General features: G+C 46.5%; 2 protein-coding genes across 5 annotated transcripts; one reads left to right on the top strand and one right to left on the bottom strand.

Annotated features, from left to right (window-relative positions):
• The first annotated feature begins 8 nt into the window (after window positions 1–8).
• LOC119772722 (glycerol kinase-like) lies at window positions 9–14,783 on the top strand. 2 transcript variants are annotated; one of them, XM_038269273.1, is made up of 20 exons: window positions 9–159; window positions 3,033–3,106; window positions 6,876–6,982; window positions 7,059–7,136; window positions 7,395–7,474; window positions 7,570–7,707; window positions 7,776–7,885; window positions 8,238–8,304; window positions 9,563–9,598; window positions 9,728–9,795; window positions 9,874–9,916; window positions 10,007–10,087; window positions 11,608–11,686; window positions 11,791–11,887; window positions 11,978–12,062; window positions 12,135–12,255; window positions 12,746–12,889; window positions 13,070–13,156; window positions 13,252–13,323; window positions 14,353–14,783. In XM_038269273.1, the coding sequence occupies exons 1-19, from the start codon at window positions 49–51 to the stop codon at window positions 13,320–13,322; spliced, it is 1,677 nt and encodes a 558-aa protein (XP_038125201.1). In that variant the 5' UTR covers window positions 9–48; the 3' UTR covers window position 13,323; window positions 14,353–14,783. The 2 variants fall into 2 exon arrangements, with proteins under 2 accessions (XP_038125201.1, XP_038125202.1); XM_038269274.1 differs by lacking the exon at window positions 13,252–13,323.
• A 1,689-nt stretch (window positions 14,784–16,472) lies between these two features.
• On the bottom strand, window positions 16,473–25,566 carry ddx18 (DEAD (Asp-Glu-Ala-Asp) box polypeptide 18). Of its 3 annotated transcripts, none has more exons than XM_038269325.1 (14): window positions 25,410–25,566; window positions 21,693–21,887; window positions 21,507–21,617; window positions 21,062–21,197; window positions 20,434–20,534; window positions 20,164–20,363; window positions 19,972–20,086; window positions 19,764–19,903; window positions 19,527–19,688; window positions 19,300–19,452; window positions 19,110–19,223; window positions 18,944–19,000; window positions 18,398–18,575; window positions 16,473–16,891 (listed from the first exon to the last, which is right to left on the bottom strand). In XM_038269325.1, the coding sequence occupies exons 1-14, from the start codon at window positions 25,513–25,515 to the stop codon at window positions 16,749–16,751; spliced, it is 1,911 nt and encodes a 636-aa protein (XP_038125253.1). In that variant the 5' UTR covers window positions 25,516–25,566; the 3' UTR covers window positions 16,473–16,748. The 3 variants fall into 3 exon arrangements, with proteins under 3 accessions (XP_038125253.1, XP_038125254.1, XP_038125255.1); XM_038269326.1 differs by having other exon boundaries at window positions 21,507–21,614; XM_038269327.1 differs by lacking the exon at window positions 16,473–16,891 and having other exon boundaries at window positions 18,482–18,575; window positions 18,944–19,054; window positions 19,090–19,223.
• Between the last annotated feature and the right edge of the window lie 2,419 nt (window positions 25,567–27,985).

Raw genomic sequence — 27,985 nt, 5'->3', positions numbered from 1 at the left:
TGATTGGCTGACGTCAGCAGGGGGCGGCTCTTTGATCTCCAGCTGGGTATGGACGGGTCTTCCTCTCAGTCCAGGAGCGCCGCTGGGAGCAGAAGATCTGCAGGAATGGAGCCGCTGGTTGCTGCCATAGACCAGGGAACCAGCTCCACCAGGTTTCTGGTGAGTGGACCGAGCCGAACCGAACCGAACCGAAGCGCTCATATCACTGTGGTTCACAGGAAGAGTCAGAATGGAATGAATGAGAGGCGAAGATCAGGGAGGATTCCAGAGATTATTAACTAGATCAGTACCAAAGCGCTTACTCTGCTGCTTTTAAAGGAAAACTTTTAGGATATTTAGTAAAGTTTTCTTTATTCATTCTAATAAAGTTTTCTTTATTCATTTCTATTTTCTTTATTAATTCGCTGCTGCTGAACTTTAATCATTCCGATCTATGAAAGCAGCTCTGCTGATCTAACTGCTGAATCAATGCAGCTCAGAAACACTAACCATCATCATCATCATCATCATCATCATCATCATCATCATCATCATCATCATCATCATCATCATCATCATCTTCATCATCTTCATCATCATCACAGGGATCTGCTAAGGATTAAAACTTACAGCACATCTCTGAAGAAAAAGTTTACAGATGAATGAAAAAGGTTCCTCCACCAGGTCCAGGTCCAGGTCTAGTCTGTCCAGGTCCAGGCCTAGTCTGTCCAGGTCCAGGTCCAGGTCTAGTCTGTCCAGGTCCAGGTTCTGGTCCTCGTACTGGACTGGTTGGGACCACTGGCAGCTGATTCTATGATCTATCAGCAGTTATTCTGAGACATCCATGTCCATCTGTCCTTCCATCTGTCCGTCCGTCCAGTGGTCCTGCCAGTGTTGGATCCAGTAGGTCCACAGTCTCGTCTCCTGGACTTCCTGCTGATCAGTTCCCGGTCTTCTGAATGCAGAACCAAAGTCCATAGAACCTTGCCTCTGGCTCCAGGACTCGGTTTGGTTCACAGAACCTCTGGATGCCGACTGACTCAGAACCTGCTGAGCTGAACCTCTCTGGCTTCCTGGATGAAGGTTCTGAAGAACTTCTACTCTGCACAGACTTTGTGGACTCGGTTGAACCAGATCAGATGTTCACCAATCCACGGCTCTGAGAAAACAGGACTGGTTTTACAGGTTTTGGTCTCACTGTGGTTCCTCTTGGCGACAGAACCGGTCTTGATACATTATGAAGTTCTACTGGGCCGGTCCTGCTTATCTAAAGGAGCTTCTAGACGTCCAGACTCAGCAGGAGCATCAAGGACATCTTCAGAAACCTCCTGGAAACCCAACGTTTCTCCTTGGCTTCAGGAAACCTTCCTTCTTTTTCATCTCCTGACTTCAGGCCACCTGGTTGGTCCTCGGCTCCGAACCCGTCTTCCACCGAACCCCGGCATCCTGGGGTTAAAGGCCAAGAACCTGGTGACAGGATAGGACGTAACAACTCAGCTCTAAGCTTGTGGAAAAGCAGACAGACCTCCTGAAGAACCTGGTCCCCACAACCAACTGGTGTGAAGCTCTGAGGCTGACTGTTGGAACGGAGGCGGAACCGTAGAACCGTAGAACCAGAACCTGGAGGAACAGAAGCGGATTGTTAGAGAACTGCAGCAAACCGGGTCAGCTGGAAAATGAGCAGCAGAATGCGGCTCTGCTGAGGTCCAACGGTCTGGTGGAGGAAAAGAACCAGAGTGACTCAATTACTTCCCATCATCATCATCATCATCATCATCATCATCATCATCATCAGATGAGGGAGGAACCGAGCAGAACTGAACCAGGCTTGATGCTTTAGAAGAATCCAGCAGGAGAAAGTTCTTCATCGTTTGTTCATCCAGCCGATCTTGAAACTCTGGAGACTGGTCTTCATGGAAAACCAACAACCTCCCAGTTTACCAGACTGGTCGCTTTTTGTTACTAAAATGAAAAATAAACGGAAAAATGATTGAACCAGAATAGAGTTTAGTAAATCTGATTCTATTCCTGTTCTGGAAGCTGGTGGCTCTGCTTCCCTCCCACCGCAGGTTTTAAAACCATCTGCTGACAGAAGATAATGGAGATCTTTTCGTTTCCACATCAGGACAATCGTTTCTTTTATTTTCAAATATCCATGACTTTAACCCCAGGAAAGGATGAGGAAGGCTTAAATAGATGATGGAGCAGGAGAATGTGAGGGAGGAGCAGCAGGGAGGAGCAGCGGTGAGGAGCAGCGGGGAGGAGCGATGACTTGGTCTGACAGATGTTTCAAGCAGGAGTCACTGCAGCTGCTGATGTTCGCAGATGATGCTGAGATCTATGAAGCGGATGATTCGCTGCACCACGATCAAAGGGAGCAGCCTAAAGACTTTATTACAAAAGTTTAGATTTTTCTTTTCTTACGTCTGACATCTACTGTATGTTTCTGATCTTCTGCTTGCAAACTAATGAAGGAAAAATATACTGATTATAGAAAAGAACAGGAGGAACAGGTGAAGAATCTCACCTGTTAGACCTTCAACTGAAGGATTATTGATCTCACATTGGAGACATTTACTCGTTCCATCAGTTCGAATAGTCAAAGAAGAAGAAGAAGAAGGAGCCAAATGAAGGATAAGGAGCATGATGGGATACAGGATATACAATGCTTCCACATTAGCTTATTTTAAATAGTAGGATCATTATAGAGGGTTATTGCACAGGGTGTTTACATGGGGAGTTATATAGATGGATATTTATATATATAGGTATTGCACAGGCTATTAAATAGTAATTATTCTCTATTGCAGCAGTTCTAGTGTCTCATTGTAGAGTCTGGTTGCAGCAGGATGAATGACCTGCAGTAGCGCTCCTGTTTCCAAACAGTCTGTAAAAGTCTCTGACTCAAGGAGCTCAGCTCCTCTCCAGTCTGCTGCAGAGGGTAGAAGGTGGCGTCCATGATGGATGGAAGCTTGGACAGCTCCCTCCTCTCCTCTTAGTCCAGCTTCGTTCTGCTGCTCTATAATCTGTGACTTTTTTTTTCTTTTTTGCAGGTTTTCAACACAGAAACAGCTCAGGTGATCAGTTACCACCAAGTGGAGCTCAAGCAGCACTTCCCAAAGGAAGGGTGAGACACTTTACATCCCATTAGTTTCTATGAATCACACATCTGGAGGTTTATAAAGATGCAGAAACCAGTCAGAAAGATGCAGAAACCAGTCAGCAGGAACTAAATTTAACTTTGCTTCTGAGGTCTAAAGTGTTTCTCAAAAAGTCTAAAACTCTAATAAACATAAAAAATGACATGACTTAATCTGGAACAGACAGTAAATCTGTTCTAGCTCCTCACTTTACTCAAAAATGTGTCTTTTGTTTTATATCTACACTGACATTCATTGAGGTGTTTAGCATTGAATAAAGGAAATGAAACGAGCCAAAGAACTGAGCCTTGAGGGACACCTACAGGACTTTCTAGGCCGGAAGGCTTGACTTCATCCACTGGAGCATTCTGTTCCCTTTTAAATAAATATGAGTAATAATATTTTAGAGCGACGGGGAGAGAAGCTGGATGGAGTTCAGCAGGAGGATTTCCATATCAGAGGCTTTCTGAACCCGTTAAGCTCAAATTGTTTCAGAAGCAGCTTCCAACTGTAATAAATCAAAAATAACTCCAGAATTATCAGGCCTACATGCAACCTGTTGGTTCCAGTGTAAAGGTGAGAGATAAGAGATTTTTTTCCTCCAGTGAAACCAATGTCACCACTGTTACTGATTTGAGTTTAGAGAAAATATCCAACTTTATTAGCCTCATCTTAAGTTTTGTCTATTAAAATGAACAGTAAAAAGCATCATGAAAGTCTTTTTGAAAACCTAGGAGATGCCCCAGATTGGTTTATAAAGCTAATGGTGTATAAAGCTAACGGTGTATAAAGCTAACAGTGTATAAAGCTAACGGTGTATAACACTAACGGTGTGTAAAGCTAAAGGTGCATAAAGCTAAAGGTATTTAAAGCTAAAGGTGTGTAAAGCTAACAGTGTGTAAAGCTAAAGGTGCCTAAAGCTAACGGTGTATAAAGCTAAAGGTGCGTAAAGCTATAGGTGTATAAAGCTAACGGTGTATAAAGCTAAAGGCGTATAAAGCTAACGGTGTGTAAAGCTAACGGTGTATAAAGCTAACGGTGTGTAAAGCTAAAGGTGTATAAAGCTAAAGGTGTATAAAGCTAATGGTGTATAAAGCTAACAGTGCGTAAAGCTATAGGTGTATAAAGCTAACGGTGTATAAAGCTAAAGGCGTATAAAGCTAACGGTGTGTAAAGCTAACGGTGTATAAAGCTAACGGTGTGTAAAGCTAAAGGTGTATAAAGCTAAAGGTGTATAAAGCTAAAGGTGTATAAAGCTAATGGTGTATAAAGCTAACGGTGTATAAAGCTAACGGTGTGTAAAGCTAAAGGTGTATAAAGCTAAAGGTGTATAAAGCTAACGGTTTATAAAGCTAAAGGTGCATAAAGCTAAAGGTGTGTAAAGATAACGGTGTATAAAGCTAACGGCGTATAAAGCTAACAGTGTATAAAGCTAACGGTGTGTAAAGCTAAAGGTGTATAAAGCTAAAGGTGTATAAAGCTAACGGTGCATAAAGCTAACGGTGTGTAAAGCTAACGGTGTATAAAGCTAAAGGTGTATAAAGCTAACGGCGTATAAAGCTAACGGTTAATAAAGCTAAAGGTGCGTAAAGCTAAAGGTGTGTAAAGCTAAAGGTGTGTAAAGCTAACGGCGTATAAAGCTAACGGCGTATAAAGCTAACAGTGTATAAAGCTAACGGTGTATAAAGCTAACGGTGTATAAAGCTAATGGTTTATAAAGCTAAAGGTGTATAAAGCTAACGGTGTATAAAGTTAAAGGCATATAAAGCTAAAAGTGTATAAAGCTAACGGTGCATAAAGCTAATGGCGTATAAAGCTAACAGTGTATAAAGCTAACGGCGTATAAAGCTAACGGCGTATAAAGCTAACAATGTATAAAGCTAACGGTGTATGAAGTTAAAGGCATATAAAGCTAACGGTGTATAAAGCTAACAGTGTATAAAGCTAATGGTTTATAAAGCTAAAGGCATATAAAGCTAAAAGTGTATAAAGCTAACGGTGCATAAAGCTTAAGGTGTGTAAAGATAAAGGTGCTTGTTCAAGTCTTTCTAAAAGAATATTCTGATCAACTGGATCAAATGCAGCACTGAGATCCAACAGGACGAGCACAGATACAAGTCCATTATCTGAGGCCATGAGAATATCATTAGTGACTTTCACCAGAGCTGTTTCAGTGCTATGATGAGCTCTAAAGCCAGACTGAAACTCTTCAAAAAGTTCATTATGGTGGAAGTGATCGCACACTTGTTTGGCAACTACTTTCTCAAGAATTTTAGATCAGAAAGGAAGATTGGATATAGGTCTATAATTGACCAAGTCATCTGGGTCAAGAGACGGTTTCTTAAGCAGAGGTTTAATTACAGCAACCTTAAAAGCTTTAGGTACATATCCCTGTAACAGAGATAGATTAATCACATCTAGAATGGAGGAGGAGATCAAAGGGAATACCTCCTTAAATAACCTGGTTGGAACTGGATCTAACATCCAAGTTGAAGGCTTAGATGAAGACAATAGTTTAGCTAACTCTGAAAGTTCAACTGGATCAAAGCAGTCTAAACCCGGTTCAGATTCCATGACTACCTCAGATGCTGCCCCCCCCTCCAGAGACAAACCAATCATGGATAGAGGAGTGCTAATGATCTTATTTTTAATAAGATGAATCCTATTTTTAAAGAATCCCATAAAATCATTCCTGCTAAGAGCAGGTGGAATGGATGGTTCAACAGAGCTATGGCTCTGGGTGAGTTTGGCAACTCACCTTTTCAATGGGGCTACATTGTCTGACTTTAAGCTATCACCCTGAAAGTGGCATGAGTGCTGTAACCTCCTACTATAAAGATCTTGCCATATCAGATAGGAACTCTGAGAAGTGAGAGTAATTACTGATGGACGATACAAAGTTACTCTCTGAAAAGGTTTTGCCTTAAAAGTTGGATGAGGGAAGCAAACAGGTAAATTTTCCAAAGAATTGTGGTGAGCTTTATCGACAATTTCCCAACTGTGAATAAGAGATTAACAGATCATATCAGACAGCGGTGAGAAAGGGAAGCCAACATTTCATCTCAGAGGATCTTTGGTCTCAACTGTGGAAAAAAAAAAAACTTTACAACTACTAATTCTACAGGATTTTGGCTGGAAGAACCTTATCAGGTTTTTTTATTACACCAAAGCAGAAATCAGGGTTAAGTGACGCACAGGTGCCCTGCTGGAGAGGGTGGGGGCTGGTTTCTGCTGATTATATGCTAATTTACTGGTCCTGTGCTTAATTGAAGGTCTTTTGGAACAATGTTAAACAGAAACCCTGGACACAGTGTTAGACTTTCCTTTACCTCCTTGTACCTTGGAAAACTTCCTGAAGGAGTTAGTTCAAGTGACACATATTTACTGAAGATTGCAAAGAAGAAGGCAATCACCAAACGCACCGGTGTCAAGAGTTCACACATTTGTTACTTCAGTAGAAGTATAGATGCTGCAGTTTAAAAACACTCTGGTAAAAGTTAAAGTATCAACTTGACCTCTTTACTCAAGTAAAAGTGAAAAAGAATGTGCTCAAAAAACTACTTAAAGTATAAAAGTATAAAGTAACCTTTAAAAAAAAAACGCCAGATGCCACTACTGTATATGAATTTTTGGACTATTTCTATAAATTCTCTGAGATAGGGCCAAGGATGAGGGAGGTCTTGTTGGTCTCCGTCTCCCGATAAGCTCTGGCCTGTCTCCGACCTTTCAGACATCTTAACATTTTTTTCTGGTCAGATGGGTGGAGGCAGACCCCATGGAGATCCTGCAGTCTGTCCATGAATGCGTGGAGAAGACGTGCCAGAAACTGAGGCAGCTCAACGTGGACCTGTCCAACATCAAAGGTGGGACACAATGTTCCGTCTCCAGGTTTTTATCCCTGGAAGTTTGATCGATGTTTCCTCTGTGATTGGTCTGCAGCTGTGGGAGTGACCAATCAGAGAGAGACCACCCTGGTTTGGGACAAAGAGACGGGAGAACCGCTCTACAACGCCATTGGTGAGTCCAGCACCAAGGAGATGGATGGATGGATGGATGATGAATGATGAATGGATGATGAATGGAAGAAGGATGGTTTCAGCATAACTTCATGTCCTGCTGTCCTTCACTCTGTTCTTCTTCTTCTTCTCCTCTCTGGTCAACATGGAGGCTCCCTGCTAATGACAGTGAGGGGAACCTCCTCCTCCTGTAGGAGCCGTCAGGCTGAGATGTTCTCTCTATGTTCTAATGTTGGTCTTTTCTTTATCCGTCCTGCAGTCTGGTTGGACCTGAGGACTCAGTCCACAGTAGAGAAACTCATCAGAAAAACTTCAAGCAGGAGCAAGAACCACCTGAAGGTAGGAGCTGCTGAGGAGCAGCAGTAGAACATCTCTGGACATTTAAAGCTCAGAACATCTTCAGCTTAAACTGCCGTTATTTCTCCTGGACGCAGGATAAAACCGGACTTCCCATCAGTACCTACTTCAGCGCCGTCAAGCTGCGCTGGCTGCTGGACAACGTGGCGGAGATTGGTGAGGCGGTGCTGAGTAAACGCGCCATGTTTGGGACGGTGGACTCATGGATCATCTGGGTAGGAACCGTAGGAACGCTGCGTCACGCCGCAGCCTCTTCTCTTCTCTCACCGTTTCTCCCTCTCAGTGTCTGACCGGAGGCAGAGACGGAGGCGTCCACATCACAGACGTTTCCAACGCCAGCCGGACCATGCTCTTCAACATCCACACCATGGACTGGGATCCGGACCTCTGCAGGTAAAGCTTCCTCTCCAGAAGCTGTCTGTCCTTCAGCTCCATATCTAGAGTTTGGTCTACGATGCGAAGCTCAGCAGCGTTTCCCAGGAATGTTTGGAGCTTTGAAGGTCAAAGAAGGATTGCAGGCTGTGGGACATTTTCCCAGAAGACACACGGAACCACTGGTGCCTCAGCTTTGGCTTCATTCTGGCTCTGGTCTCTGGTGAACTCTGACCTTCAGGTCCTCTTCAGACTGAAGGTTCTTCTCTGAAGGCAGCAGGCCTGACTGGTTCTCAGATCTTCAGTTTTTTAAAGCTCCAGGTTCAGTTTGCTGGTTCGTTGTGGCTTCCATGATTGATTTCTTCTCTTCCAGTTTCTTTGACATCCCGATGGAGATCCTGCCCCTAGTCAGAAGCTCCTCTGAGATCTATGGCCACATGGTGAGAACTTCCTGCCTTGCTGTTCCCATTTTCACCAATCATAGAGAATCTGTAAAATGAAAACATCTTTAAAAATGATTCCTTAAAGGCAGAAACTGAAGTTTCCACTGAACAGTTAACCTGGAATAAAGCTGGACCTGACGGTTCTGACCCGTTTCATGTGGTTCTACAACTGTTCAACCATTCAGAGGTTGGATTCATGCGCGGTCTAAGCAGAGATGCCCATACTTTCTGATCCACACACACCTGCTGTGGGGGTGGGGGGGGGGTTTCCTGATATCTGGATAGGTAACCATCACAGACGCGTTCTGTCCTGTCAGACGGTTCTGTTAGCCGTCATGGCGGCGCCTTTAGGGTCCAACTTCCTGCTCTGTAACGATGAGTTTTATGTGGAGGGAAACCACCTGAGCAGAACCTGGCCGAATTAAATGATGACATCATAGCAGAGGAAGACCTGCAGGAAATTCTTCACAATGAAAGTAAACTTCTTTTCAGAGTCTGGGTTGCCATGACGACCTTTCATTACCTGTTGGGCTTTTAGCCGACTGAAGCAGATTTTTACAGCCGTGCTTCTAGTCAGGTTTTATTGACAGTTTTAAATCCTTTTATTTTGGCTCAGATCGCCTCGGAAACGGAACCGGCTTCCTGCCTCCACAAACCCGGATGTTTAGGAGGACTTTGCTCAGAACCACTGAGATGATCTGTTGTTTTGCAGCGTATCTTATCTTTCCGCTGGAGTCCAGAGGTCAGCGGCCTGCAGGATTGATTTGGTTCAGAACATTTTTATGGGTTTCTTCAGAACTGGGCCTGTTTAAAAAAAAAATCAACCATAAAGTTTTGGTAACAGATTATTTCCACAGAACAACTTTATCTGGTGTTATCGATATTCTCTGGAAAACTGACCCAATAACAGATTTATCATTTCACTTTAACCCTGTAATAAAGCTCACTTGTTTTTTAAAGATATAATCTAAACATGCAACGTGCTGCAGGTTTGGCTTTACAGAAAACCAACCTGGTTTAGTGATGATTGCAGCAGCTTAAGGATCTAATGTTTACTAGTTATTCAATAAGCCAGGATTTGCTTTTATCTCTAAAAGACTAAATATTAATCAGCGAGGAGAACCAGACTGAACATGAGGGAGAAAAGCCACCGAAGTCCAAACAGTGTTTGGATATGTGGAAAGATGACTGAAGACTTTAGCTTGATATTTAAACCTGAAGCTGCGCAGAACTGAACCGTTTCCTGTTTCTACAGAAATCCGGCTCGCTCGCAGGAGTTCCGATCTCTGGGGTAAGGGATCTTCATCATCACGTAGACTCGTCAGGAGTTCGGTCAAATGGTCGAACGCTTCTTCCAATCTGACATTTCCTGCATGCTGTAGAAAGCAGGAAGTAAGTGACGGTGTCCTTTCTCCGCCAGTGTCTGGGAGACCAGTCGGCCGCTCTGGTTGGTCAGATGTGCTTCCAGGAGGGACAGGCCAAAAACACGTGAGCCGTGACTCCAAACCGCCATGTTTGTAAGCAGACCTTTCTTTATATTTGCTGTTAATCAGTTCTTGTGTAAAGGTACGGGACTGGATGCTTCCTGCTCTTGAACACAGGAACAAAGGTAAGGTGTTCAAAGATCTTCAGAGGCAGAGGGTAGACATCTTTCCTGGGATTTTAACCCGTTTTCTGTCTCCCGCTGTGATCCTGTCAGCCAGTGATATCCGACCACGGCCTGCTCACCACGGTGGCCTACAAACTGGGGAAGGACAAAGCTGCCTGTTATGCACTAGAGGTCTGTTTTCTACTCATTTGGTCTGAACATTATCACCAGAGACAGAAGAACAGCAGAACGTTCTATCTGGATGGCTGAACGCCGAGCAGTGTGTCCAAAGCCCTGGTTTATAGACCAAGTAGTGCCTAAAGACGCAGCGACAGCCTATAGCCACAGCAGCGGCCTTTAGACAAAGCGCAGGGCTATAAACGTAGCGGCCTGTTGGTGGAACGGTGACCTATAAACCCAACGAACGTCTACAGCCTGAGCAGTAGCCTTTATATGGAGAGACGGTCTATAGATGACGATTTCCTTCCTTTTATGGTTTGATCATGAATATTTAGATGAGCTGTGCTCTGATTGGTTGGTTAAAACGAGCCAAGCTGCTGAGCAAAGACGCATCATAGCAACAAGCACTCACTCACTGAAACATCAGATTGTTGATGGTAGGGGAACCAGACGTTCTCTTTTTCCCAGACATGTCCTACTTTTCAGACGTAAATAAATGTCCGGGGGGAATTTCAAAATCATCTGGGATTTTGGTCGACTACAGTGCAGCAGAACCTGGACTGGTCCGGGAGCCAGCAGGGGACGGAACCCAACACGGTGTCAGTAGCCTGGACACTTCGGCGCCGTGCTGCCCCCAGTCCCCCTCCTCCGGCTGAGGGCAGACGGCTCATGGTTCTCTGCTGGTCCAGGCAGCAGCCCACCAGTCCACACTTAATCCCCCCCATTGCTATCAACAGCTTAGTGACAGAACCATCCTTCCAGCCTGTGGTTGTGATGGCCTTACGCTGGGAACAGCCCCTCGTTTCAGTAAAAGAAGTTTAGCAAACTCTGCTTTGAACTGTCCAACATTTTGAAAGCTGTCTTTGGTAAAATGCCTCGAGCAAATGAACAGCTGAGCATCAAACGTTGCAGGGATCTTCTGACAGACAAAAATAATCCATGCCTGTCGAGTCTTCAAATCCTTGGGAAGACAGTGAAAATGTTCCCATTCCTCCGGTCAGCCTGGAACGCTGCATTTCCTCCCGTGGCTCATCTTCAATAGAGAAACTTCCTGCTTTGTAATTCTTGTAGCAGTAAACCCAACTGTAGGCTGAACAGCTGAACTGCTGTCTTCCATCTTCCTCTATTCATGTTCCTGGGCCGTGAACCAGTGAGCTGGTCTGGATGTTAATGTCGGGCGTGACAAAAGTCCAGAACCAAATAAGGCAACATCCTGAGTTTACTTCAACTCGGAGCTTCGTTTGGATTCACCCGTTTTATGGTGGAAGGTTAGAATAGTGAGATTTGCAGAGAAAGGAGGAGTTGATGGGGTTGAACTCCTCTTTACGTCCATTTCACCCACTGAACTATCGTTATTCAACTATGACAATGGAAACTCTGCATTCTATGACTCTTTTAAAATGGTTTCAACCGTAATGGGAAACCAATAAACCGTAGAATCGACCCGACCCAGATAGTTCTGGTACCAACTGAAAGGCAGTGACGTTCGTCTTCAGGGCCAGCACTAATCAGGGTCTGATCTTCCTCTGCAGGGATCCGTCGCCATAGCAGGGGCAGTGGTTCGCTGGCTGAAGGACAACATGGGCATCGTGCAGTCCTCCTCAGAGATCGGTAAGTCCTCCCCCCCTAACCTCACCCCTTCCATGAAGCCCAGTCCTGGAACGGAAACCCAGTGATGGAGATATTGGTGTTCAAACATGGTCCTGCTGTTTCAGAGCAGTTAGCAGCTAAGGCAGGAACGTCCTACGGCTGCTACTTCGTTCCAGCTTTCTCCGGCCTTTATGCGCCGTACTGGGAGCCCAGTGCCAGAGGGTGAGACTCCCCAACACAGCTCCCCTATTCGCTGCTATGCAACAGTCACAATGATGTGTCCTAACTGAATGAACTTCCTGTTTTCCTCAGCATCATCTGCGGCCTCACACAGTTCACCAACAGGAATCACCTGGCCTTCGCTGCGCTGGAGGCCGTCTGCTTCCAGACCAGAGAGGTGGGCATCGGTAAACGGTCTTTATCTCTGCAGGCGAAACTGATCTGATGACGATTCCTGTGATGTTTGCAGATCCTCGATGCGATGAACCAAGATAGCTGCATCCCCCTGTCGGTGCTGGGCGTGGATGGAGGCATGACGGCCAACAGGTTACTGATGCAGCTGCAGGCTGACATCCTCGGCATTCCTGTCGGTAAGGGGGGGCAATAAGACCAGACACCTGCTCCCTTTATACAGAGACCCCCGGAAGGCCCCTAGTAAAGGACCCTGACTCCGTACAGTAGGGACCCTGAGGCCCCCTGCAGAGTGTAGAGCTGCTCCTCGGTTCCCTGGCCGGGACAGAAACCACACTGCTCCATCTGAAGCTGTTAAAAAACAAAATCTGGATACTTTTTTGTTATTAGATTAGATTAGATTCAACTATATTGTCCTTACACAGGTACAGGTACAAGGCAATGAAATGCAGTTTAGGTCTAACCAGAAGTTCAATAGCAGCAGTGCAGATTAAATAATGGTTCCAGAAATACAGGACAGGACGGTTCTACTGAATGAGTATAGAGATGAACACCATTATCTGTGACCTTTGACCCATCCGCTGCTTCAGATCCAATAGAACCTGGTTAGAACGTGAGTCCGGTTTTTGATCTGGTTCAGGTCTGATCCTGGTGTGGTTCCTGTTTCAGTGCGGCCCGCCATGTCAGAGACCACCGCTCTGGGAGCAGCCATGGCAGCCGGAGCCGCTCAGGGGGTGGACGTCTGGAATCTGAGTCCAGCTCATCTTCCAAAAGTCACATCGGAGAAGTTCGAACCTCAGATCAACATAGAAGGTAAGAAAGCAGGAACGGTAGAGAACCGTCACTAGAACCATGACTCCTTCCAGCTCAGCCTAACCAAAGCATTTTACCCAAACATGCAGCTCTTTGGAGCAGTTAGCTGCTTGCTGCCATCTAGTGGCCGTTTCTGGGATGATCAATGAGAGAATCCATCTGCTTCTCTTTTTGTCCTAGAGAGCGAGTTCCGCTTCGCTCGCTGGAAGAAGGCCGTCCAGAAGGCCATGAACTGGGAGACCACAGAGACCAGCAGTACCAGTACTGGTAGGCAGCTGCCATGTTTGACATTTCCACAGGAACCAGAGCAGGAGTCTCACTGGGGTCCATGTTGGATACTCTCTCCTATTGGCTGAAAACAGGTCCAGGGAAGAGGAACGGACCCCGCCGCTGGGTCCCTCCCACCCCGGTCCCCATCAGAGTGGACCCCTAAGGTCCGACCGTAGATATGCTGCATGTGGTCAGAGGTTCTGACCCTAACCGACCCGATGCTGCATGAGAACATTGTTTGAAAGCTTTACTAACAGAATCCAGACGTTTCTCACTGTAGTTTTCCAAAACCAGTCCGGTTCTGCTACAGAACGTTCTGATCCAGTGTTTTCAAAGCTGCACTGATCCACCCTAACTTGACCTTCGCCCTCTTTAGTTCTGCATGTTTCTGTAGGGATGCTTTGATCTGTTTCCTGTTCTATGGCAGAACACCAACATGTTCTACGGCAGAACGCCAACATGTTCTACGGCAGAACGCCGGCATGTTCTATGGCAGAACACCAACATGTGCTACGGCAGAACTCCGGCATGTTCTACGGCAGAACGCCAACATGTTCTACGGCAGAACGCCGGCATGTTCTATGGCAGAACACCAACATGTGCTACGGCAGAACTCCGGCATGTTCTACGGCAGAACGCCGGCATGTTCTACGGCAGAACGCCAGCATGTTCTACGGCAGAACACTAGTCGGGATGTTCTACGGCAGAACGCCGGCATGTTCTACGGCAGAACGCCGGCATGTTCTACGGCAGAACGCTGGCATGTTCTACGGCAGAAAACCGGCATGTTCTACGGTAGAACACCAGTCGGGATGTTCTACGGCAGAACGCCGGCATGTTCTATGGCAGAATGCCGGCATGTTCTACGGCAGAACGCTGGCATGTTCTACGGCAGAAAACCGGCATGTTCTACGGTAGAACACCAGTCGGGATGTTCTACGGCAGAACGCCGGCATGTTCTATGGCAGAACGCCGGCATGTTCTACGGCAGAACACCAGTCGGGATGTTCTACGGCAGAACGCCGGCATGTTCTATGGCAGAACGCCAACATGTTCTACGGCAGAACGCCGGGATGATCTACGGCAGAACGCCGGCATGTTCTACGGCAGAACACCAGCTGGACCGAGTTCAGGGCTTCTCTGGCCTCTAATCACAGAGAACCGGGTCTTTGAACATCTTCTCTACCTTTCAGATCAGCAGCAGGAACTAAAATGATGGTGGACCAAAGAAAGGCGGCTGAGAAGAAGGACTGCGTGAAGAAAAGACGTTCCTTCTGGTTCCTGCCGTGCAGATCAAAGAGGCTGGAATTTAATCAGATGATTTTCTTAAAGGGAAAGTTTCCTGAAATCATATTTAAAAGTCAAATCATTCTGGCTTAAACATGTATATAAATATTCTCTTTATCAGACCATATTGTCCCAAAATTTCTATTTTAAAAATAAATTTTAAAATCAGTGGTTTTTTATTTTTTGTGATCTTATGCAGGTTATTCGTCAGCCGAAAATTACTAGTACATAATAAAGACACCAAAAAGAGCTAATCTCCTATCCTGTCACTGAGTTGTAGAATCATCTCTCTATAAATATTTAATTCTGTGAATTAAAGCCAATCATTCTTTAATAAGATCCTTGTGAATTATTTTTTTTATTGTATGTAGAAAACTACAACAACAATGTGACCAATCAGGGAAACAATGCTGTAAGGAGAGCAGAGGAAGTTTACTGAATGTTACTATGGCAACAGAAACGGGTTTTCAGAACACCTGCTTGTTGAAACGGACCCGTGTGAACCAGCAGGGAGGGTTCAGGCTGCAGGTCCATCAGAACCACCCAGTCCAGTCCAGGGTGAACTGGTCTCAGAGCGGTTTACAGCAGCTTCAGGTCCTGGTCCAGGATCAGGGTTCATCTGAGGGGACAGGCTGGTTCAGTTGCTTCAGACTTGGACCTGATCTGGATCCGATTACAGTTTAAAACATCTAAGAACAGAGAGAGCTTAAAGTTTCCCCCTGAGACAGCGCCCTCTGCTGGACATCTATTAGTTTTGCACTTCTTGAACCTTTCGGACCCCCTGGAACCAGAATCAGGTCTACATGTTAGGGGAGATCCAGTTGTGAACTTCTGCCTACTTTCCCAACAGACCAAGGAGAACGGCAGCAGATGAAACTCCGACTCGTCCTCGGAGCTCCAGGAGAGCGCGCGCCATATTAGATTCATAGAAGCAAAAGATCCTGTAATAAACGCTTAGATTAAAATAATCCCACCAGCATCCAGATGTTCAGTTTCTGCCCAAATATTTTCTGTTTGTTGTAGATTTTGTTCCAGTGATAAATGGGATCATCAGAGCTGCCTTTTTATGAACTTTGTTCTCTGCTTCCAAACTCAGCGTCTCTGCATCCATTCCTGGATAAGAAGTTTTGGACTGGATTTGATTAAACTTTTAAGCCTCTTGGTATGAAATCAATATTTTGAAGAAATCTGCTTCCTGATCTGTTGAAGAACCAATAGTTTGCATCCAATCTTTTTAATAAACAGTGTTTGTTTTATGGAATATTTAAGAATTATGCTCCAAGTTATTACCGATCTGTTGTTGCTATATTTTAATTTAACAAACTGGATCTTCTCTGTTTCTCCTGTTTGGTGATTGGAAAAGCGGATCTTGACCCGGCCGGAGCAGAGCAATAACTAACTCTGCTCCATGTTTCACGGTGCGGAGGATGTGGAACAGCTCTCACCGATTTACACCACAGAGAAGCTCTCCGTGTGCGAGCGGAGCGCTGATGGAGTGGGTGGAACCTGGGGGTAACTGGTTCTCTACAGTCTAACTAGTTCTAGGACTAAAGTCCCCGCTGGGTTCTGACCCTGATGGTTCCTCCTCGTTCTTTCATGGATCTTCAAGCTTCACCCAGGTTCTAAAGTCTCATCCTTGATCATGTTTCTGAAGCTAACTGGACCTCCTTCGCCTCCTACCTGGCAGAACCTCCAGCGTTCTGACGGTTTGGTTCTCAGTGCTCGGTACCTGGCCTACAGGAACCCGGTTCTGGTCCACCTCCAACCTGAAACCGTCCTGATCATCTGCAGACCGTCCGACCCTCCAGAACCAGCCGGTACCATCCAGCCCAGACCTCTTTATTCAGAAATAACCTTTAATCTTCTGTAGAGACGACTTAAAATAAGCTGAATTTAAACATTGATGTGAGAAAAAATAAAGAAATCAAACCAGTTAGAAGCTTAAAGCACAGAAGGATGAACGAATGAATAAATGAACGAATGAATAAATGAATCTATGAATGAATGAAATGACTGAAACAACCTGGATGTTTTTCTTCAGTATTTAATCAAATATCTTCCGATAAAAAACTGTTTCCATTTCCAGCTTCCTTCCAGTCTAACCAGTTGGAAGGAGCTTCTTTAGATGGTCTGAGGGGAAAACGTCCTGCAGAACCAGGAGACGCTGCAGCAAACTGCCTCTGAGGTCCAATAAGTCCAGAAACAAACGCCTGCTGCCATCTTTATGTGGTTTATTACATCAGGGGGGCGATGGGGGGACATTTACAGGAGGAGGAAGAGGAGGAGGAGGAGGAAGAGGAGGTCAGCGGGAGAACTGCCTCCTGTCACTCGGCCCTTTGCTGACATGCTTGAAGATTCTGGATTTCTTCACGTTCTTGTTCTTCTGGTATCCGAAGCCACCGCCGCCTCGTTTCTGCAGCTTCACTCCTTTGCTGCTGTGAACATCTGGAGGCGGGGTTAAGGAGAAGGTTCCCTACGGGGGCGGAGTCTGCAGCTGATGGTCAGAGGACCGGTTTCTGCTGGCGTCCATCTCCAGGACGGAGGTGGAAACCAGAGAAGATCTGAGTAACTTCAACCTGCTGATAACTTGGTTCTGGTTTTAAAGCTCAGAGATGAAAACACGTCTCTGCTTCCTGATGGTTCCAACAGGAAAAATGTTTCCAGACATTTTTAGACTTTTAATTAAACTAATAAGGAACCAATTAGGTCAGAATATAGAAATGATTTACCAATGAACATAGATCTATGATTAACAGATGGGCTATGTCGCTCTAACATTCTGTCAGACTGTTTACCTTATGAAGCTGATGCTAACTGGGAGCTAACTGTTAGCAGCTTCTGGTTCTTCTCAGAGGAACGTTAGAACTCTGCTCTATGAAGATCATGACCTGATTAATCCACCACGCTAACTGCTAGCATGTCTTCTTTTATCCAATCGTTAGCGTATTGTCCTCCACGTTTCTATCATCCCCTTTAGCTGCTCCTCCATCAGCGCCGCTAAATGGACCCAATTAGGACTAAAGGACTTTATTCACCAACAGAACCACAGAAAGTTTGATCTGGATCCATTAATCCAGACCCAACTCTGGATCCATTCATGGTTCTGCTCCAGCAGACTAAGTAACCAATTCAAGAAGAACAGCACCCTTTAGTGGATGGAAGGGATATTACAGATTAATAAACCATCCTCTCCTCTCCTGTGGAACCAACTACCAGTTTTAGTCCGTGAGGCAGACACCCTGTCTACTTTTAAGGCTAGGCTTAAAACTTTCCTTTTTGATAAAGCTTCTAGTTAGAGTGGCTCAGGTTATCCTGAGCTATCTCTATAGTTCTGCTGCTATAGGCTTAGACTGCTGGAGGACATAGGGACCCCTTTTTCATCATTCTATCTCTATTCTCCCACTCTGCAGAATCTGTTAGTTCAATCTCTAACCTTCTGCTCTCTCTGCTTTTTCTCAGTTGCCTTTTGTATCTATGTTTCTTTTTCTATGTCTGCTTCTGTCTCCTTGAACCCCAGTCGGCCACTTTTGTTGAAATTTCCATTTCTCTAGCTTTTTTCTAGTTATATCTGATATATCTGCCGAAATTGTTTATATAAACCCTTTTTTAATTAAAGCATTTTAGATGCCACAATAATCAATTTAATGAAATGTAAAGCCAATTAAAGGGATAGTTCGGTATTTTTGACATGAATCTGTATGGCATCCCCATCACCAGTGGCATGCAATCAAATTTAAATCCTCAATTTTAAAGATAATTTAATGCCTTTAAGACGTTGGAATGTGATGTTTCTCTGCTAGTCGTTGGTTTGAAGCCGTTTTTCCTGAATCTAACTGGTCTAGATCTGCCTTCCTGCCGTCTGGACGCCGCCCGTCTTCGTTTAAATGGAGGTTAAAGACCAGCGTGGACCCGGGTCCATCGGCTCTGGAGCATCTGCAGCATAAAGGATACTCAGGTCCACGTAGGGGGGGACCTTGAAGCCGAAGGACAGCGCCACCATGGGGAGGTTCAGGGTGTTGATGCTGTAGATCTGCTTCAGAGAGTGGGAGTCGTACGCCCTCACGTACGACTTGTAGGCCTCCTGCGCCGACTTGTGGAGGTAGTAATTCTTCTCGATCAGTTTCTCCAGCTGAGGAAGTAATCAGATTACATTCATGGAGATTTACCAGTAAAAAAACTGACGTTAAAATGACAATAAACCTTCAATAAACGGCCTTTAAACAACGTTTTCTAAAGAGTTCAGGGGCGGAACCAAAGGAGCTGCAGGAACCTTCAGAACCGAACATCTGGGACCGTTTAAAGCTGCAGATCTATGATCTAGATGCATGAAGGAACGGATCTACTTCAGATCTATGAGAAAGAACGGAGCTGATCCAGACGGACACCGGGGGGCGCTGGAAGGAGGACGGAGCGTCCATCTGAGACACCAAAATAAAAACTGGACCCAAACCGAGCCCAGCAGAACCTCTGGGGGACCAGAACCGGTTCTGGACTCACCTGGGACTGGATGTCGGAGATCTTACTCCAGGAGAACTCGAACTCGCTCAGCGGGACCTAAAGCAGACAGAAGGAGAGGTGAAGCGGGCGGACCCGGCAGCAGAGCGGGCCCAGCAGAACCGGCAGCAGAGCGGGCCCAGCGGGCCGAGTCGGACCGAGGCGTCACCTTGGCCTGCTTCAGGAAGCGCAGGAAGCCCAGCTCTTCGGGTCGCAGGATGAGGAGGGCGTGGCCTCTGCCGTCGACGCCTCGGGCGGTTCTGCCGACCCGGTGGATGTACTCCTGAGGACAGACGGGACAACGTCAACCTCCCAGAACCGACGGGGTCTGGGTTCTTGGTTCTGATGGCGGCTCTGACCTTCGGGTCGTCCGGCGGGTCGTACTGGACGATCCAGTCCACCTCGGGAATGTCGAGGCCGCGGGCCGCCACGTCCGTGCACAGCAGGATGCCGGAGTCGGCGTTGCAGAACTGGAAGAAGGTGGTGGTCCGTTTGGTCTGCTTCTGTTTGCCCTGCGAGGAGAAGCAGACGGGTCAGAACCGGAGCGGAGGGCCGGCGCCGCGGCGGCGTGGCGGGCTGCACTCACATGGATGGCCATGACGGGCAGGTCGATGTAGTTCAGCAGCTCGTAGTGGAACTTGACCGACATGCAGGACGAGAAGAAGACCATCAGCTTCTTCTTGCGGTTCTTCTTCAGGAAGGTGAAGAGCAGCAGGAAGCGTTTCTCTGACGGACAAACCACGTAACCCTGGAACACAGCGGGCCGAGCCGTCAGCGGCGCTCAGCAGAACCACGCAGAACCGCGTCCCGCCGCGGGGCCTACCTGCTCCAGGCCGTCCACCGTGGCGCTGTCCTTGTGGTCGTCCACGCCCACATACAGCGGCTCCTTCTTCAGCGAGATGCGGGCCAGGTCCTCCACCCTGCGCGTCTGCGTGGCCGAGAACAGCATCGTCTGCCTCTTCTCTGCGGCACAGAGGAACAAGCTTAGAGAACGCCGGCGCGGCGGAACCAGTGGCGAGGTGGGGACGTACTGGGCAGCAGCCTGATGATCTGCTTCAGCTCCTCCTCGAAGCCCACCTCCAGGATGCGGTCCGCCTCGTCGATGATCAGACACTGCAGGTTCTTGTACATGAAGCCCTGCGTGTTCTGAGACGGAACCGATACGTTAGGAGAAGCGGCGGCCTGAAACACGGCGGAACCGGACCAGAACCGACTCCTCTCACCTGCAGGTGGTCCAGCAGGCGGCCCGGCGTAGCCACCAGGACGTTGACGCCGTTGGCGAGCCTCTGGGCCTCGGCCGAGCGGTTGCTGCCCCCCATGATCAGACCGAAGGTGTGGACGTGGTGCGCCATCAGCTCCTTCATCACGCCGTACGTCTGCATGGCCAGCTCACGCGTCGGGGACAGGATGACCACGCCGGTACCTGAGGGGAGGGCGGGCAGAGGTGAGGAGGTGACGGGAGCGGCGGCGGCGGCGGGACGACGATGACTCACCATTCCTCGGCATGAACTTCAGTTTGTTGATCAGCTCGATGGACGGGATGAGGAAGGCCAGAGTTTTACCGCTGCCGGTTTTAGCCGCCGCCAGGATGTCCCTGCAGGGACACCAGAGACCGTTACCATGACGACAGCCAGAGGGAAACCACCTCTGGTTCCTTCAGGGTCCGGTTCTACAGGACCGGTTGGAACAGAGATAATCCAGAACCAGAGATCAGACGTGTGACCCGGCCGCCAGTCGGCAGGACGCCCACTGATGTTTCTGACATCAGTGGGCGCCCCCACATGTTCATCAGTGGGAGTGACCACAGCGTGAGGGCAACTGGTGCCGGAGTTAACCATTAAGCTGATTCATCTGGTTTATTTTAACAATTAAACTCTTTAATCTGGTTTATTGATCAGTAACTGCAAAGAAAAAGGCCCTAAAGGCTTAAAGCAGGTGAAGCTCTGATGGCGCCGCTGTAGTCGTCTGGATGGAGCGAACTGAGGGTCAAAAAGCTTTTTCATCTCAAATTCAAACATCTGCTGCTCAGTCAGCGGGTAAGTTAGTCTGCTTATCCCAGTTAACAGTCTACTAAACCAGTTAACCAGGAGGAATGCGTTCCGTCTGCCCGGTGCAGTGTACCTCCCATCCAGCAGGGGGCGGATGGTTTTGTGCTGGATCTCGGTCATGTGTTCGAAGCCCATCTCCTTCACTGCCCTCAGGGTGTTCTCGCTGACCAGCCCGGCCAGGGACGCGAACAACGTGTCCTCAAACGCACCTGGAAACAAATCGGGATTTACTGAAGCGGCTGGAACAGCTGTGCCGGTCCAGACCCGGCGGACCTGGACCAGGCGGATCCGGACCCGGCGGACCTGGACCCAGCCGGTCTTCCTGTAGAGAACAGGTGTAGCTGCAGGTTCTGCTGATGGAGGAACCACAGCAGCTTCCTCCCAGGTAACAGTAGAGCAGCGGTTCTGTTTGCCTCCTCTGACACCCGCTTCATCATGGAGACGATGAACGGGCAACACTTGAAGGCAGCACGGCCCGGATCCTGGGCTGACGGTGCGTTCAGGGACAGTGGGTTTACCTGTTAATCCTGTGGGAAGCTCAGGCTGCTCCTCTTCATCTGCAGCTTCTACTGAATCATCTTCCTCTGCTGCCTCCTCCTCTTCATCAGTCCTGATTTTCTTCCCAGCTGAAACAGAACCGACCCGTTAGACCGACCCGTTAAACCCCCCCCCCCTCCCCGTAGGTGAACCAGTGCTGGTTTTACCTGCTGCTGCTTCTGTCTCTGCTAACTTTCTTTTTTTCTTCTTCTTCTGTTTCTTCAGAGCCGTTCCTCCTGAGCTGCTCTCCTCTGCTGGTTCCTCATCCTGGTTCTTCTGGATCTTCCTGGTTCTTCCATCTGTGTTGCTAACATCAGCAGCCGTTTCCTCACAGCCTTCCTCCTCCAGCCCATTGGACCGCACTACAACCAAACACCAGAAGGAAATCAGATTCTCCTTCAGACCCAGAAGCTCTGAGGTCCAGATGTTTGGAACCTCTGGATCCTAAAGGACTGGATTCTGATAACGGTTTTATTTCAAACTGATTCATCTGCTCATTATTTTTACATTTATTGATTAATAATCAAATAGTTAAAGAAGATGTTTTACTAATTTAAAACAGATGAAACTTTAAACTTTTCCACTTGAGTTCTGGATTATAGAGAAGGTTGACAGATGAAAACTTATTTTTTATCTTAAATCTTAAATGTTTAGATATTTTTCCCATAATTCCTGCTCTCAGTGAGCCGCTCTGTCAGCTAACGGCAGGTTTACCGCCTCTATACTCCAGCTAATGATTGATCACTGAATCAGTTACAGTTTATTTCAATAACCGATTAATCTCATTCATTGTTTCTATTCTAATCCCAAATTAGATTATATTCTTTATCTGTAAGCTGAACAAAATGCTTCTGGTTTTAATTAATAATTATTATAGTGACGTCATCAACGGGTCGATGGTTCAGTCAGTAGGAATTAAAATGGCCGCCTTTTCTTTAAAATATGGCAGATCAGCCTTTTCCCCACATGAGCGTCTCCAGAGGTGATCAACATCATGGCGTCCCTCTGAGGGCGGCGTCTGGACCCAGACGGACGGAGGTAAAGGTGTTCAGCAGCGGGACGCTGCAGCAGACAGACGGAGGACAAAGAGCTGAACTAGAGGAGCGGCGACCTGACGAGGCTGCAGCGCCGCAGTCAGCTGACCTGGTTATAGTTTTATATCTTTTAAAGGAATAGTACACCCAAAACATGATTAGCCTTCATTTTCTACTCACCCCCATGCTGAACAACACTCTGGAGTACTTTTTTGATATCTCAAATGCATCTGGAGATCTGGGAGGCTTCTTGCTGTCTGCTGACATTCAAATAATGGAGGTCCATGGCGCCCGAGACAGAAAGGTCCATAAAAGTCCACAAAAACGTGTCAATATTCCTCCATACTGCTCGTCCAATGTATTCCAAGTGTCCTGAGTGGGTAGCATCCAGAATTTACTCGAAACGAAGTCATTTAGAATGTTTTTAGAGCATAAACAGTAGTGTATAGGATTTCCTAATAGCGCCCCCATGCGCGCTCACGATTCTACGGAAGCCGGCAGACCAAACCGGAAGGAAGTGCGCATTCAGCGTCTGGTCTGCCGATAATGCAAGCGTAGAAGAAGAAATGTGCTGTTTACCTGTGCAAAGAAAGAAACAACGAAAGAAAAATGTCTGAGGACTTCAGTGTTGAGGAAGAGCATGAGTTCTTTGCCGAGCTGAATGCGCTGGTTTGGTCTGCCGGCTTCCGTAGAATCGTGAGCGCGCATGGGGGCGCTATTAGGAAATCCTATACACTACTGTTTATGCTCTAAAAACGTTCTAAATGACTTCGTTTCGAGTAAATTCTGGATGCTACCCACTCAGGACACTTGGATTACATTGGACGAGCAGTATGGAGGAATATTGACAAGTTTTTGTGGACTTTTATGGACCTTTCTGTCTCGGGCGCCATAGACCTCCATTATTTGATTGTCAGCAGACAGCAAGAAGTCTCCCAGATCTCCAGATGCATTTGAGATATCAAAAAAGTACTCCAGAGTGTTGTTCAGCATGGAGGTGAGTAGAAAATGAAGGCTAATCATGTTTTGGGTGTACTATTCCTTTAAAGACAACGCAGCGCGTGTATGACATCATCAGCGCGCGCCGGCTACCGTTCCTTCTTCCTGTCCGCTGAACTGCTGCTAGTTTTCCTCTCACGCCTGGAAGATGTCTAGAGCTGCTACCTCAGATGATCTCGCTCTCCAGATGAACCATTCAGATGAGCTAGAATGAATAGAAGGGGTAGAGCGGAGCCGCCTGTGACCCGGGCTGCCTGTCACTACTACAGTCCGCCACGCAGATGACGTCATACACGCGCCACTTTGTTTTAAAAAGATATAAAATATCTAACAGCGGATGTCTGGGGGACAGTGATTGGCCTCCATGTTCTGAATGCTGGCGTACCATAAAGAATAAATGATGAACAGTTTAGTTTGTGCCTTCAAGTCGTTGCCCATAGGAAGACGTTCCTGGATATAACCTAACGGAATATCTTCAGAACGGCTCCAGATGACACTAAACTCATCTGGGAGAGAAGAACATGATGGAATAACGGAAAATCAAGGACCAATGGGAAAAAACGCTGTTTCCCTTTAAGGTAACGGTTTAGGACGGAGAGATGAGGAAAGGATGTTTATCTGAAGGATTTTAGAAAAAGATTCTATTATTTGGTTTCCATTATTAAACGTGTTTCAAATAGCGGATCAGCGGATCCATGATGAATGATGGCGTTTCACCGTCAGCGGCTCCTAAATGTCAGAACTAGCGATGCACCGATTGGTCGGCCGGCTGATAGATCATCGTACGGCGAGATATTCAGACATTTATCAACCTTCGAATCTTCATCAACCTCTGCAGAAGTCCGACCATCACCCACTGATCCAATCCTGCACCTGTAGTCAGAACCCAGGTGAGAACAGAGGAGCTGCCTCTGATTGGCTGCAGCCAGGAAGCCTCTGCTTAGAAAGCTGGACCCAAACATCTGCCAGCAGATTAGCTTTATAATCCCATTTAATCTGATAGATCAAATAATCCCATTCAGACAAACCTGTAGATCAGGTGAGACGTGCTGCGTTCAACATCTGCTGCTAATATTTGTTTAAATTTTTCAATAAAGGTTTGTTTTTGTTTTAAATTTAGTCCAATGTTTCATTTATCACCACTTTATCTTTTTTTATCCAATCAGAAATAATTTAAGGAGTCTGCAGAAACAGATCTGATGTTAAAACCTAAATAAAATATTTTTTTTTTTTTGGGGGAGGGGGGGGGGGGGGGGGGGGATTTCCCATTACTCAATACTAGTATCCTAATATTTAATACTAGATATTTAATACTAGGCAATACCAAGTTCCTGGGGGCCCATTAAACTTCCATGTATGGTTAAAACAACTATTCCTTATTTTCCTCATTAATAATGTTTTAGATAAAATCCTTCTGTTAAATGCCCTCCATCCAGAGGGGCCCCTGCTGTCTTTGTCCAGGGCCCCACATTTCCTAAATCCGGCCCTGTGTTAAAATAATCGGTTTTATTTTTTAATTAACTGAAGTTTAAATGGATCCATAGTTCCTCACAGAGAAAAGCTTCGGTTAGAAATGATGAAGCATCAGATCAGCTTCCATGGAGGTAAACCTGCAGACATCCAGAGGTTCTTCAGAACCTCATCAGTCCAGCTCCTCCATCAGGTTCTGGTTGGTTCCGGTTCTGGTTCCGGTTCTGGTTGGTTCTGCGCCCATCAGCGGGCAGAAGGTTCCAGAACCAACAGATCCAGTCAGTTTAACGCGTCTCTTTTTCCGAACATCCGCTTATCTAAACATGTCATGTTATTGTTTCGGTACCGGTTCGGTTCTGAAGCCGGTTCCGGGTCACTCACCGGACTCCTCCTCATCGGTTTGCCTCCTTTTAACTTTTCTTTCTTTGTTCTTTTCGCTTCTTTTCGTGATTTTCTTGCGGAGGAGCTTCATCTGAAGGTCCGCCATGGTTGAAAAACACGTGCGGAAGAGCGTGACGTTGAAGACCCCTGAGGAACACCCCTGGAGCGCCTGATTAAAACAACCAACAGCGAGTGTTAGGAGCCCTCCAGACTGCCTGCTTAAAAAGTAACAGATATATTTTTTTATTTTTAATATATTTACGTGTCTTTACAACATTGTTATTCTATTAACTCTTTATTAAACACACCGACATTTGTTAAAAGTTAAAAACAACACGTGGTTCTTTTAAAAGTCAGAGAACGCTGGCAGGCTGAGTTTAGTTCAGCTAGGCTACAGAAAGACACGTTAAGGTGTCCGCCATATTGGATGGGGAAAGACCCGATATGGAATCAGGATTAGAATGTTTTTGAGGCGTGATTCTCAAACTGTGGCTGTTTTTAACTGATGCTAATAAACACGACATATTAAATCATAATAACATCTGTTTCAAACAGACCAGACATCAAACAAACCGACAGCCCACTGTTGGAAAACAATTAAATAATGTTCTCTGTGTTCATAGCTCTAGCTTTTACGGAAAGCTCTAGCAATGTATCAATGCAGTGTGTGTGTGTGTGGATATTTTAAGTTTGCATGAATCATGCTGAGTGTGTGTGTGTGTGTGTGTGTGTGTGTGTGTGTGTGTGTGTTGAGCTTGTCCTGTGCATGTATGAATCACATAAGTGTATTTGTGAAAATTGAGACGGATTTAGCTCCATAGGCCACAGGCTCTGACATTAAGCAGGTTACCAGAGCAGGTCAGAGGCCCAAAGTACCACTTCCTCGTGGCGCTGCTCCACTTCCTCCTTTTATTTTAAAATGTGGCCTCCTCTGCTCTAATGAGGTTAACATCTGATGGAAACCAGTTTATCAGAACTTTAGAAAATCAACTAAATCTGTTATTATCAGTAACTGTCTGAACTAATCTGGGATGAATCTAATTAATCAGCAGATGATTTCTCCTTCTATGCTGACGATGATGACGTAATCATCATCGTAATTATATGATAAGGGAGTTTGCCTTGTGATGATGTTGCAAAGAACAGTTGGAAGTGTAGATGGGAACCAGCAGCATGATTCAATGGTTAATACTTAAATACCACTTTTAAAGTCAGGAGGCATCTGTACCCAGGCGCCACCGGGTCCTCTGATCACCACGTGGGGGAAGCGATACTGAAAGCCGGAGCTAGAGAAAAGGGCTTGAACCAACAATCAGTCTGATGCTACGTTCAGAACACATGCTGCAGAAGCAGCAAACACTGCTTCATTGCTTCATTTTTGAAGCTCATACAAGTTTAGTTCTGATGTGCAGCTGACCCTAGCTGCACGGTGGTAAAGTGGGTCTGAGGCGCGGTGGGCGGAGCTACTCTATCCTTTCTCTGCCTGGAACAATGGCGGCTATATTAGCTGTGATCAGCGGGTAGAAAGTAGTTAGAATCTATGTTGAAGTGAGAAAGTCCTCCTGAAAACATGGTCTGTGCAGTCAGTTCATCCAGATTACCATCCTGCCTTCAAAGATTATTTTTCTGTGGGAGCCGCTCAGACCCCCACATACCGGCGCTGCGCTGTCACTGGGAATCCCCAGCAGCAGCTGCCTCAGGCCCGGGAGCCTCTCCAGGGTTTTCCCCTCCTGTTGGTGGCGGCTAGAAGTAGATGTTAGCGTTTTTCAGGTCTCTGCTACAAACTGCAGGCAGCAGGATAATAAAAGCCAACATATTCTGCCGGCAGGTTTCTACATTTGAAGGTAATGTAGGCGTTAATAAACTGTTTCAGGGGAGTGATCATAGCGCTCTGCATCAGCAGTGCTGCGTCTGACTCCCTGCCAGCTCCCAGATCAGCTGCTCTGATTGGTTGATGTCCAGCAGCTAAAGTTCAATGTTTCCAGCAGCTGCTGCTTCTGAAGCTCCTCAGAGGATCAGAAGCTCATGATGCTCCTGCTGCTCTAGATGCTGCGGAACCTTTTGCTGCGCCTTGGTGAGCGTCAACCATTGACTTTGCATGGAAACCAGCTGCTTTTGCTGCCTCTGCTGCTTTAGGTGTGAACGTAGCAATACTCAGATCCAATATGGCTGCAGTGTTTATTAGAATATCCTAATGGTTAAACTCTGTATTTGCTCTTTTTTTTGTTGTTGCTTTAAATGCATAAAACCTCCCCTTTTGAAGAAACGAGCTGAAACACTAAGGAACGCTGCCACAGTCCCAGGAGGCCGAGGAGGAGGTTCTACCTCACTGAAGAACCTCACAGGTCCAGAAGCTGACGTACAGAACCAGGTGCAATGAGAGACCCGAAACCCTGGAAGACATTCGGACTGTTGGATGGAGCCGCCTGGTTCCAGGAACCCTGCTCACTCAGCAGGTCAGGAGCTTTCTGGGCGTTGCATCATCGCCGTTTCAGATTTCTGACAGAAACTTTCAGTTTGAAGGTTCATCAAACTTCAGTCTGAGAAGCAGGAGAAAAACAATCATCTTCATTTTC

The sequence above is a fragment of the Cyprinodon tularosa genome, unplaced genomic scaffold (genome assembly GCF_016077235.1).
Source record: "Cyprinodon tularosa strain WSP-4 unplaced genomic scaffold, ASM1607723v1 ctg727, whole genome shotgun sequence".
NCBI classification, from domain to species: Eukaryota; Metazoa; Chordata; class Actinopteri; order Cyprinodontiformes; family Cyprinodontidae; genus Cyprinodon; species Cyprinodon tularosa.
The sequence above is the reverse complement of the archived record's forward strand: the minus strand, read 5'-3'. Positions and strand labels throughout refer to the sequence as shown.